Below are 18,833 nucleotides of genomic sequence, written 5' to 3'. Positions count from 1 at the left end.
CTTATACTTATATATTTGTTAGCGAGCATTGTGTCTGCGACGGAGATTCGTTTACTCTGCTCTTTTATTATTGATTTTTATGCGCATCGCATCTTTTATGTTTTTTGGGTTTAAATACTGATAGTTTTTTGATATTACGAATTTCCAAAGAAGTGTCGTGTTTTTTGTTTTTGTTTTGTAACACTTTCAATTTCTTTTGAGCTTCCTTTCTTCTCTTCACTTAGGTTTCGATGTTGGCCTTTACACAATACACAGCACACAGCCGAGTTGAAGGTGAAGGTGGAGCAAGGAAGTTTCACAATGCAGCCAGTTAGCCAAGAGTCTGAGTCAGTGAGAGAAGTCGTCGCCGCAATGGTCGGTCGATGAGTTGCATTTTGGAATGCCAACAGCGCCTATGAGCTCATGACAATAACAAAGCAATGTAAATTGTGCGATCTTCTGTAAGTAGACTGCGCTCTGCGACTGATCTGAAGCGTCGTATGTCATCTCTGCTACTGTTGCTGCTTCTTGCTACCTTTATCCGCATTTGCTGCTTGCCTCTGTAATTTTTGGCTTTTCTTACGGTTCGCTTCTCAGACTTATATTAGTAACTGATATCATCGCTTGGCAGCATTTTTAAATTGAAAGTGAAAAGCGACGGTCGTCGGCGCTTAAAACACGCTCGCACATCGAGCAAACGAAAAATACGCATACAGACGTAGTAGTAGGTCGCTGGTGGTTCGCGCTTCCAGGAAGTAATCGAAATACGTTTTTTGTTTTTTAATAAAAAAAAATAAAATAAAAATAAAAACTTTTAAATTCAAAATTCGGGCCAAAATTGGTGACCTAAAATATTTATAAAATATTCACAAATAACCTAAGTACAACAGCACAAAGTTGTTGCACAGGAAACACAAGTGATTGAGCCGTTTGTGTTGCGCGCATCCGTTTCCGTTTTCGTCGTCATTGCCATTGTCGCTGTCGCTGTCAACGGGCACCGCTTTGTTAGCTCCTGTTAACTGGCTTACCACTCGCGCGCTTTACACCGTAACTTAGACGTAGCCGCGTTCGGTTTACCAACGGAAGTTGTTAGTCCTTTCATCCAACGAATTCGCTTTTAAGCCGACTAGAAATAGGATACAACCACTACAACAAGTAAAACAAAGTAATACCAAGGATTACGTCAGAAATTCTGTTCGTGCTAAATTGCAAAGAGGAAAACACTACAATTTTCAACACAAATGGTAGGCTTAAAAAAATATAAATATATTAGATTTCCTTTTTCACAAAGACGTGCATGAATATATTAAAGAAAACAGACAAAACATCAAAAAGAACAGAACAGAAAATCAAAATGCAAATAAATCGCACAAATCTAAACAAGCAGGAAACGCAAAACATCAACTGCCTGTCAAAATGTACAAAAAGTATAGCAAGCACATAAATGGAAATCCTTGAGAGAATTCGCTTGTCAATCAAGCTATGCGGCAGCGAAAGAGTTGTGTGTGTGTGTGAGAGTGAGTGTACTTGTGAATATACTCGTATATTTGAAGAGTGAGTGTTTTTTTATTTTGTTATCCTTATTTATGTGTTGACAGGGAAAGCGCGAAATGTTTTTCAAATAAATTTTGTTACCCAAAAGGATTGAAACGTTTGTGTTAGTGGTTTAGTGGCCGAGAGCAGCCAACAAATAGAAAGCGCAGCCTGCGCAAAATGAATAAAGTCTTTAAAATGGCAAAGAGGTAGATTTTAGAAAAAGTTTTGATGAAAAATAATACAGAAAAACGTAAAAAAATTACAAATAATATAAAATAAATAAATAAATTGCTCATTAAAGACAAATGTTTAAATTGATATGGCTAGTGCAGTTTTTTTATTTTTACTGCATGCAAAAAAAAAATTATATATACATAAAAAAATTGAAAATGCCTTAATTATAAAAACTCTCAAAACTGATAAAACAAAAATAGTAATAATACAAAACAAAACAATAAAATATAAATACATAAAAAAATTGAAAATGCCTTAACTATAAAAACTCTCAAAACTGATAAAACAAAAATACTAATAATGAAAAAACAATAAAAAAACATTAATAAATTAAAATGAATAACTAAATTTTTTGATAATATAAAATAAAATTTCCGAATATAGCTTGGATACTAGTATTTTAATTTTAATGAGGATGAGTAAAAAATATGGAAATTTATGAAAAAATTAAAAGCAATGGCAGCTGATAAAATATGAATAATATAGAAAACCATAAAATATTAAAAAGAGAAATCTGTTGCCAAAATAAAATTTTCAAATATAGCTTAGAAACTAATTTCGAAAATTTACTGCAGATGAATTAAAAAATTAGAAAAATATAAAATATTTGAAAATGCAAATTAAAAATTATTAAAACTGATAAAATAAAAATATTAGTGAAAAAGGATTAAATGAAAAAACAAAAAATATTTTTAAAATAGTACATTTGAATACAGCTAATTTTTAATACATAAATAAATTCATAATTTTATAAATTATAGCTAATAATTTGAGTATAGATAATAAAAATATTAGTAGAAAGAAAAAGAATTAAATAACTAAAACAAATTTTTTAAATAATATAATATATTTGAATATAATTTGGGAATTAAATAATTTTGAGTATATACACAGATGAATAAAATACGTTAAAATAAATAAAAAATTTAGAAATCTCTTAGCTTTAAAAATTATCAAAACCAATAAAATAAAAATATTAAATAGTAAAAATAAAAAGCATAAAATAATAAACAAATAAATAATTGTTTTTTTAAATTTACTGTGGATGAATAAAAAACTTAAATCCCTAAAGTTTTTAATTTGAGGATTTTTGTAGCTCATAAAATAAAAATTTTATTAATAAAAAAACCATAAAATACCCAAAAAAAATATTTTTTAAAATAACATATTTAAATATAAGTTGGGAATAAGTTTTGAATATATGCTCCAGATGAATAAATCAATGAATGAATTTAAGAATAATAGTAATAATAATAATTTAAGGGAAAAATATTAATAATAAATCCATAAATCCGTAATATAATAAATAAGTAAGTAAACTCAGAATTTTTTTTAATTTTTTTAAAATGATTAAAAAAATTGTATTTACAAAATTCTAAATTCGAGGATTTTCGAAACTATTAAAATAAAATTAATAATAATAAATAAAAAAATATATATATGTTTCAAAAATATTTTGGAAGTTAATTTTTTAAATTAAATACAAATGAAATTAGGAAGATATTAAATATTTCGAATTAAAAATTATGAAAACTCTTAAAAGAAAAATAATAAAAAAATATTAAACAAAATTTAATTTTTAATTAATAATTTTGACTGTAACTGCAGATTAATAAAATAAATCAAAATTAATAAACTACTCAAAAAAAAAATTAAAAAAAAAAAAAAACATTTAAAAACTATCGAAAAACATAAAAGAAGAAGAAATATTAATAATAAGAAAAGTCATATTAAAAAATTAAATAAAGTTACAAAACTATTTTTCTTTAATTTGATGCAGATAAAGTGAAAATCTCAATTTATAAAATTTTTAAAGGTTTTCTGCTCTTCAAATAATATTTTTAGCTAGAGCCTGTAATCTATTTTTAAATTTAATTTAATTTAATTTAATTTAATTTAATTTAATTTAATTTAATTTAATTTTTAATTCATTTTAATAATTTTATACGTTCGTACGCGTGAATAGTTCAATGCACTAGTGACGAAATTCTAGTCAACTGCTGTTGGCATACCTGGGAATGGTTCATGAGATCGTGGGTCAAGGAATTCCGAAAAATTTTGCTGTAATGAAGTACAGCTTTAAATGAACAGTGCAGCAATTACATGGATTGTATGAAGTAAATAATATAATACTTTCACAAAAAATTGACCCGATAGGTGGCGCTAGGCTCAAGATATTTATAGTAAACTGGCATGAATTATTTAGAAAAGTGGTGTTTATGGTAAGGTTTATCGAAGCAAATGTTTTCCATTCGCAAGTATTCTATAGGATCCCAAGAAGCTATATTATAAGTACAACACTTTGCCAAATTTCGGCCAAAATTAGTCACTTAATATATTTTTGGAAATGAAGGGCTAGGGATATATCCGGTTCGGTTGTAATATTTTTTATGCAAGCACCTAACAATAGCTTAAATTTACTAAACTAAAAAGGCTAAAAGTAATTGACCTTAGGAAATTATACTTCCAATTTTGATGAAAGGATACCTTGTTGAATTCAAGCGAAAATATGGAAGCAGAATCATTGTATTCTTATTATTATTATTCAGATTTCACAAATTTAGCCTCTGAATAAATGGAGTTCTGCCCATTTGGGTGTAGCGCAAGTAATATTGCTGGCATTATATACTTTACGTACCTCTAAACGAAGAGAACTCCAATTATGATTAAATAATTGTACATACATCGATGAATTTATTAACTGTTACTCTTAGATTGAAATGAAATTGAAAGTTTTTAAAATAAATTTAATACATCGATTTAAAAAGTATCATACTTCAGTCTGGACTAGAGAGAAGCACTCTTTATAAATTCAAAACCTATTAGTTTCAATTGCTGCCATACAACATGCAAATTGAGATATATAAATTTTTCCTATGCAAAGTTACCTAAATTCAGTAAAAAATATTTGGGAAGCATATCCCGAAATGTCCCGAAAATTTTCGCGATGGCGGGAAATCCCGAAATCCCAAAACTTACAAAACTTACAAAGCAATTGAATGTCTTAATTGTAAAATTTTAAAATTAAAATCTTCGCCGGGCCAAAAGATATTAAGGCTGAAGTGCAAACCTCCTTTTATGCCATCCTTAACCTCTTGGTCGATGGGATTTTTTTAATGTGCATCAAGTCGTCTCAGTTTGAATGGAATAATACATAGAAAATACTAAATTTAACAATTTTCAATCCTTATTTTTTTCACAACCTAGAGTAATTGTAGGAAATATATTAAATAAAAAAATGTGTAAAACGCAATTAACCTTTATGAAAAAGCAAAAACAAATCTGTATTTATTGTTTTTATTAATACATGTATTTTTTTGATATTTCTAGTGCTCATTAAAAAATTCTGTATTTTTTTTTTTTATTAATATATGTATTTTTTTTTTTTTGATTTTTTTAGTGCTCGCTAATTTATAGCATAAAATTGTGCTATTGTACTTTTCCTAAAAAACAGTCCACCAAATCGAAAAAGTTATATTCTGTTCTAATAGAAGCAAAAAATTTTCAACAAAGCGCAATATTAACATACAGAGCATCCAAATATTTTCAAGAAACCAGTACAAAAGAGGTAAAAAACTTACTGTTTCACGCCTGAAAAAAAAAAATATATAAAATTCAAGTCAATAATCAATAAGTGAGCAATTTTTTATTTACATTTATATTCGAAAAATCCCTCAACAATTTCAATTCCATTCATGGAACCGTTTAGTTTTACATACTTCCCCCTTTGGTAGTTATTGCATTTAGCATTTTTTTTTTTTGCTTTTTTGGAACCGTTCACGCAACGCTAGAAGCAAATATTTGCGTCGAAAAATAGCAAAATCGAAAAATAAAGAACGCATAAATTGAAATTCAAAGTACAGCGAAAAAAGTGATGTAGTTTGCTTTTCTTTTTCAACGCAGCTTGGGAAAATTATCCGTTTGTAGACTTAATAGAGCGCATTGTAGTATGCGCACTCATACACACAAATAAACTGGTGTGTATGAAGGTCCTGCAGGGAAATTCGCTAGCAGCAAACTCACGTGCTTTTAGTAAACTCAGAATTGTGACAAACTCGCGTTGCTTGTCTTTTCCATATAAGGAACGGATGAGTATGACTAAGAAATAGGAAATATATACGACTCTGTGACTTTCTTGCTGCTTTACTACTAGTAGATTTTTACGTAATTATTTGAAGGAAAAATAAGGAAACATCTGGAGGGGGCATATTTATCAAAAATGACAAGAAAGCATATTTTCCCAAAATTAAAAAAGCGTTATAAAAATGTTAAAAACGGAATATATTTTTCTTCTTTATATAAATTTTCAACATTGAATAAATTCCAAAATTGAAAACATAAAGTTTAAGTTTTTTATTTCACTTCTTATCGCTCACTTCTTAACGCTCACTTCTTAATAAACCATATTTTAGAAGAGTTGACGGCAATGTCCAGATTACTTAGATCAATTGACATCGAATTGCTCAGATACTACTCTGAATACTTTCATCGATAGCTTCGAAGCTATAATTTAATTAAACAGATGCGACCTACTAGACGCTGCACCTCTTTTCCTATAGTTCCGTTAAGTAGGTAGGTCAAATGGTTTAAGTGCCACTCTGGAACTCCCGCCGTTTTGATACCATTATGAGACTTCCAACGGGCAGATATCTACAACCACCCAGAGCTGTTGATGTAATGGAAAAGATTGCTGGGATTTAGAAGAAAGGAGCACCCAGTAACCTTAATCGTTTAGCTGGCAAACCCGCAAGTTTACAGACATCTCAACAGTCTCCTTCTCGGATGCCGATGACCGGGTAGGAAGTCTCTGAGAGTAGTTCAGTCCCCTTCCAGGCAAGCTCATCAGCAGAGAGAACCAGTGTAAAAAGTAACGAATTATTTCTGTCATAGAAGTATGTTTAAAATCGCGCTCATCCTCCTCTTCACAAGCTGGGCAGAGTACACTGTCTGAGATGCCCAACCTTTCCATGTGATTCGCCCACAGAAAGTGGCCCGTCATCTGTGCAACCAGCTGTCTGCACTCCCCTCTGCTTAATGACGGAAGGGTTTGCGACACTCTATCAGACATGACAGGTAACATCAGTTTAGTCCATCTGCAACCTCTCTCAGCCTGCCAAGCTCACTTGTGGGTTGCAGCTACCCATTTGTTAACCGTGGCTATGATGGCCGCAGAAGGGAGTGGCAAAATGGGCTCTGGGCCAAAGAAGTTGGCCTCAGAGCCCATCTTAGCTAAGGAGTCAGAGGTCTCGTTACCCACGATACCCACGTGCCCCGGGACCCATGTTAGCATCAGGCTATTATGTCTACCGACAAAGTTCAGCCTGGATTTACAGGACTCGACTGCCCCTGAAGTAATTGGGGGGGCTGTCTAAGGCCATAAGCGCAGCTTGTCTGTCGCTGCAGACACATATAGATCTACCTCTCCATCGGTTTTCCACAACAAAGGTTATCGCTTCTTGAACTGCATACACGAATCGCGGCACCACTATCCCGCTTGACATAGTCAGCTGTTGATAAACGTATTTGTAGAATTTTATTTAAGGTTTTTCTACAAAGAGCTTCCTTCGTTCCATTCTCTTATCTAGCATCTTCCCTGTTTCCATTAGCGCAACCAGGTGTTTATTTATTATTTATCAAAACTGACTATCTTAATTCGTTAACGCAGTTAATGTAAAAATGCGTTATGCTCAATTACTTTAATTTTTCCATCTTATTCCGACTATGCGCCCAGTGGTCATCGCTATTAATCATCAGCATCATTCGGAGTAAACTTGTACTCAATAATTCTTGAAATTAAATCTAGAAACCACATAAGTGTTCAGCTCGATTTAAATCAGCAGCTTATCAGTAGTCATGTACCAAATTTCCACCAAAGCGAGTAAGATTTAAATATTTAAGATATTAAATTTAAGAATAAGTAGTAATGAATCCAAATTTGAAATGCCTAGCTTTAAAATTTACTATAAGTAAATTTCATACTTATTGCCTTTATGGCATTCCTCCAACGGCTTAATTTATTAACTCTTGAATGAGGTGCTCCGTTTTTTACACTATATCTGAAATCAGCTGATCTCAGCTATCAAAAATTGCGGCAAACAGCTGATGGATATTTTCTTTAAAAATTTGTCTAATGATAAGAAGTCCCAGCCATCACACAGTGCCACGAATACTTGGGCTTTTCGAATTTGATGTTGCCATACTCTACATATAGACAGATGTCGGTACTCGTTACTCGTTCTAAGCAAGCAATATAATTTAATACTTTTCCCTATTGGGTACATAAACACACTGAAACACAAATCCACAAAGAGATTTATAAATAAAAAGAATGTGAAAAAATGGAAACTAACAACTAAATTTGGCAAATGCAGCGCAAACAAGCCGCAATAACAAAAAACAAATCTAAAAATTGTTTTCTCGCCATTTCGTTTGAAATTTGAATAATACTCGAAATTCCTTGTTCCGGGTTTGACTGCCCGCTCGTCTATCTACGTCCAGTTAGCTGCATCTATTCGACACCCCACCACGTCACACATGCACTAACCACATACTTACATAACATGAAGTTGATTCGTAGTCAGTTCATCTGTACAATTTTTTTTGCACACAAATTTTAGTTGCTTGCAATGCTGCTGCCTGTGTTTTACTATTGTAACACTTTGCATTTCTGTGGATTTTGCGGTGGGTTTATCAATTTTTTTATGTCTATTTTAAACAGCGGGTTTATTTTTCCCTATCAAATTTGCCATACTTCAATTTCGTTACATTGTTTTCGTTTTCAGTTTTTAACTGTTTTCTTTTTTTATTCTTTTTTTTTTTTGAATTCCCGCTTTTGGCTTTTGTATTGCTTTAATTTTTCGAGGCACTTTTTGCTATATTTGTTGCAAAAGTTCTGCAGTTTACGTATGCGTATATGTTTGTACATTCTTTGTTGCATGCAACATATGAAGAAATCCATTTCCATTTTACGTTCAGAATTCACTATTCGGATAAATGTTTCGACAAATACTTGCAATGTTTAAAAAAAAGATTATATAAAAAGTTTATCGAAGTGAAATATTATAATGCATTTGTAGAAATGAAAAATAAATATATGCAGGTGTACATTAGAGATGTCCAAATTTGTGTGGATAATTGTAAATCTTGAAACTGTAAATCTTTCAGTTTTTATTCGAGAGCATTTCATTCTTTGAATATAAAATTTGCGTGCGATTGGTTTGGGTTTGGTGCTTTCGATGTGATATTTCATTTAAGAAAAAGATGTAAATTTTTAATTTTGGTTTTTTAACCAAGCAAACTTTAATGATTTTTCTTTAGCTCAGTAGCAGCCGAGTGCACCTTCTTCGTCTAAGACTCTTACTCGGCTACATTAAACATTAACTGTCTTCACCATTGAACTAAATAATTGCCATTCTGGACAACGATTTTTTTTGTGTAGAAAATCTGCAGTGCCTTTCATGAAAAAATTTTACAGAAATCAGCGAGAATTTCAAACCACTTTGAACGTGCATTTTATTATACCAAATTTTACTGCCTATAACAACTGCATACGCGCATTTTTCCAATAAAGTTGGAATAAAAAGTGTGTATTTTTGATTGAAATTTTCCAAAAAAATTTTTAACTTGGATTTACGTGACTTTTGTTATAGAATAAAATATATTTACAAAAAAAGTATCATTGATACTCTTAATTATGAAAATTAATTAAATTTTTTTTCTTCTTTTTAACTTCTTAATATGTGGTGGCCTCATCATTATGTCACTCGCCATAGGAAAGTTATGAGTGCAAATTTATATTTTTCTTTTTTGTTCTTGGGTCCTGTATGATGCCAGGCTACTTGGTATTGTTAATTGCCCTCAAATGAAAAAATGATTCAATGGGGTGTCTGCCTCTAAGGACAAATAATTTTTTGTATTTTCAAGGTTTTCTGAAATTTACTCAGAGATGTGGAATATATCATTATCACAAAGAAAATACTTTTACCACTTTCGAACAAAAAAAAATGAATTTTTATAACTAAATTCCGGCTTCAAAAGTATATGACCATTTTGGTCCAAAGTGATACCAGATCAGAGTAGGTATAAAAGCAAAGGAATTTGCAAATGCATATTTTTGGCTGACTGACTTAAAGAACGCGCAGATTCTTTGCGAGGCATTTCCAATTTTCCCGAGAAAATACTGAAATGTATATAAAAAAATAAAGGTACCACAATGGTCCTCAGGGCCACCAAGTGTCTTGCCCTAGGCAAGCGACCTGGCTAACCTAACCTAACCTTTAACAAACAGCGATACATAATTACTTCGAAGGAAGCAATTTCAACCATTTATTAAAAATGTATATATGGTATGTAGTTGCAAGGTGATCTACTTGCCTCAACATGTTTGTTCTGGAGAAACTTGAGAACGAGGTCAGAAGTTTGGTTCTCCGCATAAACGAATCAGGAAATAAATTTTTGTTCTCCGGAAAAGTTCCAAATGAATGTAAATCTGCCATATCGTTTGGCAATTGCACTTTTGGGCGGGTGGCGTCTTTCAAAAATCTTGGATCTATCATCTCCGGGGAGGCAACATTCAAACCAGAACATAGAGTGCGGCCGGGAGCGTGGGGTTTCTTTCGAATTGCAAGGCTCTAGGTTTCTGGCCTCTTTATAAGCTAACGAAACTGCAGCTCCATAAAAGAATAATTAAGCCTTGCGTTACTTATACCTTTGAAACCTACGAGATGAGTAAAGCGGATGAAGAAAAGCTTCACATATTTGAGAAAAAAATTCCACATCGGACTGGTGCGAATAGATCACGTCAACTATCAGCTATGTTACAATGATGGATGCTGAGCTGAGCTGAATGACTTCCAAATCGCCGGTTACATTAAGCTTCAGCATCTTAAGTGGACTGAACACTTCCTGAGATTGGAATCCAACAAAATTGCAAAAAAGATCCACAATAGCAAGCTGTAAGGGCCTTATAAAAGGGGTCGCCCAAGGGAAATCGGGTTTGACACAGTTGATGACGACTCCAAGACCTTTGCACGGGAAAACTGGAAGATATCTGCAAAGAAGCGAGATTCTCCGTCGAAGCTATTGAGGGAGACTAAGTCACGCCAACAATGATGATGATGAAATATGCAGTTTTATGACAAACTCCGATTTCATAACTTGCATAGTTAATGCAAAAATTTGTCGCAAGACCCGATTTTATCCTTTTATATTTTGCAAATGCGCATTTGCGGTCAGTTTTTAAACTAATTCTGACTGCTCACAAATGTGCTTCATACTTAACATCGCCATTGTCACCTTTCCGTTAACTTTTTGCTTAGCCATTAGCTAATTGCAGTTTTTGTCCAACGCTTCATTTCCACGCCATTAAATCTAGTACTTTCTTCAGTGACTGCAATTTTTTAATCTTTTTTGTTTTTGTCTTTAGTTCTACTTATTTTTTGTCTTTAGTTTGCCCTTTTTTTCAGCACAGTTTGTATTCCGTGCACGTGCAAATAAACGTATTTTTTTAGTGTTCGCAAATCGCTATTTACTGCTTCTTTAGCTGCACTCTCGGCTTACTTGAGATTATTTGCACACCTACTTCTTAATTTCCAAGCAACTGGTCGCTTATAAGTAGTTTGCTTTTTCTTAACTTTTTACAGCTAACTTTTTCGCGCTAATCACTTACGCTAAATTAAATACAAATGCGTGCTGGCAATTTCTTCTTTGTGTTTATTTTTAAATTTGTAAAGATGCATGCGGTTGGTGGTAGGCTTTAAAGTTGGGACTCAGCAACAGCAAGTGTTGAACCTCCTATATTTCTGAATGGTCAATTGTACTTCGGAATACGCTGAATGAAAGAAAAAAAATACACCTCGAGATCCTAGTCTTTCGTGCTCCCTACTCATCGCAGTACCTTATCCAAATCCAATTCTCCTAGTAAACTTTAGAGCTGGCATAGGCTGCGCCTATGTCATGTCTTATCCTTCCTTGCGCTATAGCATCACATTTGCGGGGACTGATCATGAAAACGACAGGAGTCAGTGGACCATATCTCATTCCTGTGCAGATGGTTACGTAAACCAATTTTCCGATGCACTCAAGAACTATAAGCACTTAACCTCAAAGCTAGACAACAGGTCCCTTGAAAGGTTTGAGAGAAAGATTATGCGGAAGATTTTCTGACCTTTGCACGTTAGTGAGGGCGAATATCGTAGGCGATGGAACAATAAGCTGTATGAGATTTACGACAGCATAGACATAGTATAGCGAATAAACATCTAGCGGGCCTCTTGTCAGGGTAATGTCGTCCGAATGGAGACAAATTCTTCAGCTCAGGAAGTATCATACTTGAGGATATAACAGCAGGTGGTAGCAGAAGAAGAGGAAGGCCTCCTCTATGTTGGATCAGGTAGAGTAGGACTTGGCCTCAGTCGGTGTGTCCAACTGGTGCCAGTTAGCACGAGAACGAAACGACTGGCGCACTTTGTTAAACTCGACAAAAACCACTTAAATGATTATCGCGCCAATCAAGAAAAGAAGAAGTTTGTCGAGGGAAAGAGAATATAGCTCGTTTATTTCCAGCACATTCGACCCAAAAATGTACCATCAAGGTCTGGGGAAGGACGGACACCTACAGAGATAAGGTTTTGTATTATCCTAATCTTCCATGGTGAGCTAGTGTCATTTCCATATTTTATACATCATAATTAGCCCTGTATGTCCCCGCAGCTCACTCTTACTCTGTATGAGAAGGAATTTTGCTACCACACTGGAGGTTTTTTGAAGATATACTTGTTTTGTAAGTGTCATACTGTATTGTTGGCTTTCATAAGCTTTATCAATGAAAACTTTGATATATCCGACTGTTCCCGATACGATTGGTTCTTTAAATAGGCTCCAAAGAACCAATTCATCTGCCAGTTCATTGCCTTGAATATCACATCATCCCGGCAGCCACATAATTGCGAGCTCATTCCACTTTGCAACGAAGTAGTTTAGCTCAGCTTACATTTCTGAACTATTTTTGAGGAGATGCGAACGGTTTCTAAAACCTTTAGAGCGGCTTAGTTGCTACTTGGTTGCCACAAACGCTGATTTTCACCTTCCGCCACGCTCTGCTACTCAAACCTTGGTATATCTCTACCTTTTTATTTAGCTGACAAAATTGTTCGATAGCTGAAAAGTTTTGGATCTCGACACTTAACAAATTGCTGCCTTTTCTTGTACAAAGCCAACAGAGCCGAGTAACCATTTGGTTTATGAAATCATCAACATCTGTAGACAGTCTATGTTAAGCGCCCCTTTCCAGAATAATAATAAAGTCTACACAGCATTAATACATCCATAAATAAGTAGTAAATAAGTTACGTGAAGCTTCTCTTCCAATTCGTGATCTTAGTCTTGATGTTGGAACAGTAAGACTACGTATGAGAAAAAACCCCATAGTGCTCTTACAGCCAGGGATCTACTGCCGCTAACTACGTAGGTTCAAACTCTCTATCATGAGGCTGATAAAATAGGCCGGATGCGTTATTTCTGGGTCCACCTATGTTGCTCAACTCTTATCTCTACAGTGGAGATAGAAAAATATTATGAAGCAACCAGTTAGCTTTTGCCACAGCAATAATGTAGAAATGCTTTAACATCAAATCATATAAGAGCACACCGTTGGAAAATTATACAAATTATTTATTGATAAGTTTTGACTATTATTTGTTAATTATTAAATTAAATTTTTTTTTAATAAAAATACAGTTGCTTTTATAACAAACTCTATATTGATCCGAGTTTCAAACTTGTAAAATTCAGGATTTGTAAAAATTCGACAGACTTTCCTCAAAATTTTAAAATTTTAACTCAGAATTTAAAAAGAAGAATCGAGTATTCATAGCCCACTAAATTTTAATATAATAAACTGCATGTTTGAAGTCGTTCAAAATTATAGTTGACTTTTGATAATTTTTCCCCTGAAGATGTTTCGCCTTACCTGCGTATACAAAAAAAAATGTCGTGCATTCGTTGTATGACAGCCTGAAAACCGCATTACTTTACTAGAAATGAAGATTAGCACAACAGATATGCTGGATATAGAATTTTGAAAAAGGTTCTTTTAGTTTGAATATTTTATGTTAAATAATAAATTTATTATTGCCATAGAAATTAGTGTCCTTCTGAATTGATTTCGTCTAATTAACTGCCAAATAATGTTTGATTCATCCGGTATATGTAGGTATATATGTAAATTGCAAGCACATCCACCAACCCAGCAGCATTCCAACCAATTTGAGCACACAAAAAAAGTAAATAAATACAAAATTTGGGTAGTTGCAGTCAACTTATTTTTAACAGACTTCCGCGTTGAGCAAATAGATTCGATGATTCCAGCTATCCAGTTAAATAAGGCAGAGCAAGAAGAGCGTTGAATTATGAATTGCTAAAGCAGCAATAATCGTAGAAAATTCAAATAAAAAATAATCAACGTGCAAACCCGTTGTGCTGGCTGCTCAATTGCAAATGTGCAGAGTTGCATTTGGCGGAGAACAGGAATTTACGCAAGCAAATAGAGCAGCACGAATGTAACTGCAGTTTCTTAATGTGTACGTACGTACATACATTTATCTGTATTTACATATGTACATACTCAGCACACTTTTTTGTAAGCGCAACTCACGAAAAATATACTTGAATCTTCTACGTCTGCCATTCTCCATGAACGGAACGGAAACGGAAAACGCCAATAGATAGGCAAGTGGATATATATATAAGTACGTATATAAGCATAGGTAGAGATACAGACACCAAGGACATCGGCACTCTTCCATTCAATATCTATGTATGTGTGAATGTGTATCTAAAAGCATAGCTGAATAGCTTTATTAAGCAGTCAATATCCCAGGTTTGTCATTCAGACAATCACGGCAAGACTTTCATTTCCGGCCACCGGACTAAGTACATCACGGCTGCAGTTGGCTAGAAAAGTATCACAAAGTTCCGTTCAATGCCGGCATTAATGAAGACAGAAACTGGCGACGAGTGGATGGCGGGTGTAAACCTTTTTAATTGAAATTAATTTTCACAGTTATCAGTTTGTTTTGCCAACGATGGCAGTGGAGAAATTTAATGGCTGCAGGCAGCTTAAAATAAGGCTGGGAATAAAGTGCACAGCACGGTGAATACCAAGCAGAAGCAATTGTGCGATTGCAATTAACGAAATAAATACAGACGAGTGGGTGAGCGCGCTATTAAGAAGAGATCTCGGAGTTCAGGCAAGTGCGCCTGGCAGGCGACAAATGTAAATAAACACTCCTGCAATTGCGGAACAAAACGGATGTGGAAGAGATTGGAAGGAGCGAAGTAGATGGCAAACGCCTGAAAGTAGACTTAGCGTTGGACTTTGAGCAAGAACTTTGAAAATTTATTTCCTTTGGTGGCAATTCTACAATGCTGTAAATTAGCATTGCCATAAGGAGTGGTGGGTGCATTGAAATAGTAAAAAAAAACTGGAGACAGGAAGGAGAGAATTTATTTTGCATATATTCCTTTCTTTGCATTTTTACAGTTTGGTATTTGTTTAATCACTTGAAATGTTTACACTTGCCAGCAGCTGTTCATTGACCCAAGAAAGTTGCGCAGTAGAAACGTAAAAGCAAAAATAGGAAGAATATAAAGCGCATGAAAAATAAGAAGAAGTAGAAGCACCCTAAAAAATGTAGGAGACCAAAATAGCGTGGAAAGAAATTAAAAAGTCAACGCTGGCTCCCTCAATTGGCTTACACTTGCAATTAACGCTTAAAGAAAATTGCAACAAACTACTGGAAGGGAATGAGCGACAAATTAAGAAATATATCTTAAATTGTAAATTTAAATTTAGTGATAATGGATATACACTGTAGACGCCAATAATAGCAAAGATTTTCGAACGCGGGATTTCGGGATATTTTCAAAGCAATTTCAGGATACCGAAATTCATCACCGGATTCGCCACAGAAGTGTTGTTAGGTGTTCGGCCAAGGTTAGGTTAGGTTGCAGCAGTTGTCCATTGTAGGACACACTCAGGTTCATGGCCCATTGGGATGCCGCGTGGGGAACTAGCCCTTATCCCTCCTGAAACCAATGTGTACTATTCAAATTAAGAGGGTGTTTGGCCAAGCTCCTCCATCTATTTGTGACGTGCGCCTTGATGTTGTTTTACAAATGGAGGGGCAGTTTTAAGTAGACTCTGAACGGCTGATTTTTTTTATTTTTTTTATGAGGAGCTGTTCAATAGCAGAAATACACTCGGACGTTTGCCATTGCCTGCCCAGGAGCGACCGCTATTCGAAAATACGTTTTCTTCCTTTTGGTGTTTCACGGAGATTCAAACCTACGTATTCCGAATGGTATTAAATTATGTTAAAAAAACAACCATGCAAAGAATGCAAATAAGAGGCACAATGTGGTAGTTACAAGTTTTATGTGATTTTATTTTGCTACGAAATCGATTTCAGGATAAATGAATTAATGATGCAGTTTTGAAATCAGCTCAATGTATCAAACTAAATCAAATTTCTTGGAAATGGAAAACCCTTTATTGAACTCTTACCTACTTTCAATTCGATAGTTAAAATTTTTCGTGAACCCGAGATCACACAGGAAACCGCGTATCTCAGCAATTGGCACCAGTGGTAGATTATTTTCAAAAATTCCATATCCAAAATGATTTGCGGTATTCTGTGAGCTGTATAAACATTTTTTCCTCATAATATTTCTGAATTTTTATGAGCGTTATATATTTTTTTTCTGCATAAAAATATTTGAGTTCAATAAGAATTAATGAGAATGATTCAAACACAAAAAAATTTAGTGCATTATGAAATGAAACTAAGTGATGTGGAAACACATTTCCGCACAGCTACTCCAATCAAAAAAAAAAAAAGGTGGATTCTTTGCATTGTGTTTTTGCTGTTTCATTTCTGGTGGACTCATTTTGAAATCTCCAAGCAAGAAAATCGCCTACGTGAAGATGTATCAACATCAATGGCTCTGCGTAGTCTAATATGACCTAATGAGACTTTATCAAAAATTTTAAGAAGCTTGCTGTGGAATGCAGACTTTTGAGCCGAGCCTGGTAGCAAAGTACATGGAGAGTGACGAAAAAGTTCGACCATCTACTCAATCGTATGAACTATTCTGAATGTTAACCTAAAGAACGAACGATACTAGAGTGACTACTACAAGGTGAGGCAAAACTAATCATCCAATTTTGCTTTGCATAACTTTTTTACTGAATACAAAATGATTTTGCGTGATGAAAATCATTATTTTGCCTTTTATAAACTCTATTGCTTGTCTGTTTGTATACTCTAGCTCCGTAGTTCACAGAAAGTCAGAGCAAAAATTACAAATTTTCGATAGGGTGATTAATTTTGCGCCACTTTGTATGGGCTATATTTTCTAAACGAATCCCTACATACTTTTTAAAGTTAGAAAGTAATATATTAAACGCTTTCCACTTATAGGTGCATATATACATTTTTATTTCATTTTACTTGAGTTTTATGAGCGGCTTTGAGATCGTAAGTATTAAGTACAAATATTCAAAAGCTGCAATTTGTGATTTTTGAGCTACTGATATTTATCTGTCAACTCAACTATTACGCCATCATAAGCTTCCACCAACATCCCTGTACACCCCCACCCACTAAATTTCTCAAAGGATTTGAAACTCTCTTATTATTATTTGCTAACGCGCCGGCTGGGGGCGCAAAGTGTCGAAACAAATAAATTCCATTCGGATCGATTCCTGGCTTTAAGCTTAATTTGCGATCATGTTTGCGAGGCGTGAGCTGTCAGGAATTCATCGTATATGCTTCGTCTCCAAGATCCTCTGGGTTGCCCTCTACGGCGTGTGCCTTGTGGATTCCAGTCTAAGGACATTCTACTAATACCAGTCGAAAATTTTCGCAAAGTATGACCAATCCATCTCCACTTACGCTCTCGAATCTCAATTCCAATTTGCTTTTGTTTACCTCGCGTGAAGAGCTCATCATTTGACACCCATTTATCGGTCCACCAAATGCGCAGTATGACTCTAAGGCAGCGATTTATCAGAGTCTGAACCTTTTTTGTTGTTTCACAACCATTGATTTTACGTCAGAATTAAATATCTTTGTTTCCGTGGTAAACTGTTTGGAGTAACATATACTTCTGACTGAGGCAAAAGATGCTTTGGCTTAATTATTCCGCTTTGAAACTCTGCTAAATGAGAATAAAATCCACTAAACCGAGTTTAGCATATCAAAATGCTTCAGCATCGCTCTAATGAAGCATATTTGGCTACAAAATAGAGGCACTCATTTAAGGGTACAGGCTGAATTGCTCTCCACCACCGACGTAGGCAGAGCGAAATTTCTCCACCGAGCCTGCTCCTAGAAGATATTGTACACCAAAGCTTGCACTTCACTCCAGCTCAGGTTCACGGAACATAGGTATTTCCAGTTCTAGAAGTCGTCTCCAGGCATTAGCTGGTCTCCTTCGTCTACGGCTATCTTAAGTGTTCCAGGCAATGCCAGTTTTTTTAGTTCTAGGTTAGTTTCTGTGCTCCTAATACCCCCCTAAATATTATAGCATTGCTTTAGGAAACTCATTTAGCCTGCAGATAGTCGAAATTTTTGAAATCTTCAATTTTATTTGTATTTTTACCAGCTCCAACACTAGTTTTCAAGTAAATTATTTAATGGCTATCCTACTAAGGTTACGCGAACATAAACTTCAAAAAAATCAACACAGGAAGTCCAGTATTCACAGCTTCAAAGATAAGTCACTCTGGAAGCCAGTCTACAAACTAGCCACATTCGGCGCTTCTTTCTACACTCACTTCCATATTCGTGAAGCGTGAAGTGCAAGGTGCATTACAAAACAGAGGCATGAAAATAGCATAGCAAATGCAAAAGTATACCGTTACATGCCCAAAAAATGAACAGGTTTTGAGTGCTATGTAGTTGTTGCACAAGCATGTATGTATGTATGTATTTAGGTATTGTTGATGCTACAATATATTTATACCGGTTTTGGAGCTCTTCAAATGTAGCTGCAATGCTTGTAGTTTGAGATGACCGACTCGA

General features: G+C 34.4%; 1 protein-coding gene across 2 annotated transcripts in view; it reads left to right on the top strand.

Annotated features, from left to right (window-relative positions):
• The first annotated feature begins 615 nt into the window (after positions 1–615).
• Positions 616–18,833, top strand: part of LOC129239356 (trithorax group protein osa) — a 51,042-nt gene continuing 32,824 nt past the window's right edge. For both annotated transcript variants that reach the window (XM_054874806.1, XM_054874805.1), the window contains exon 1: positions 616–1,223. In XM_054874806.1, coding sequence (XP_054730781.1) covers positions 1,221–1,223 — 3 coding nt within the window. In that variant the 5' untranslated portion in view covers positions 616–1,220. The remainder of the gene's footprint in view (positions 1,224–18,833) is intronic.

Source organism: Anastrepha obliqua, chromosome 2, assembly GCF_027943255.1.
Source record: "Anastrepha obliqua isolate idAnaObli1 chromosome 2, idAnaObli1_1.0, whole genome shotgun sequence".
Classification (NCBI taxonomy): Eukaryota; Metazoa; Arthropoda; class Insecta; order Diptera; family Tephritidae; genus Anastrepha; species Anastrepha obliqua.
Note: the sequence above shows the minus strand (reverse complement) of the source record. Positions and strands in the feature narration are given on the sequence as shown.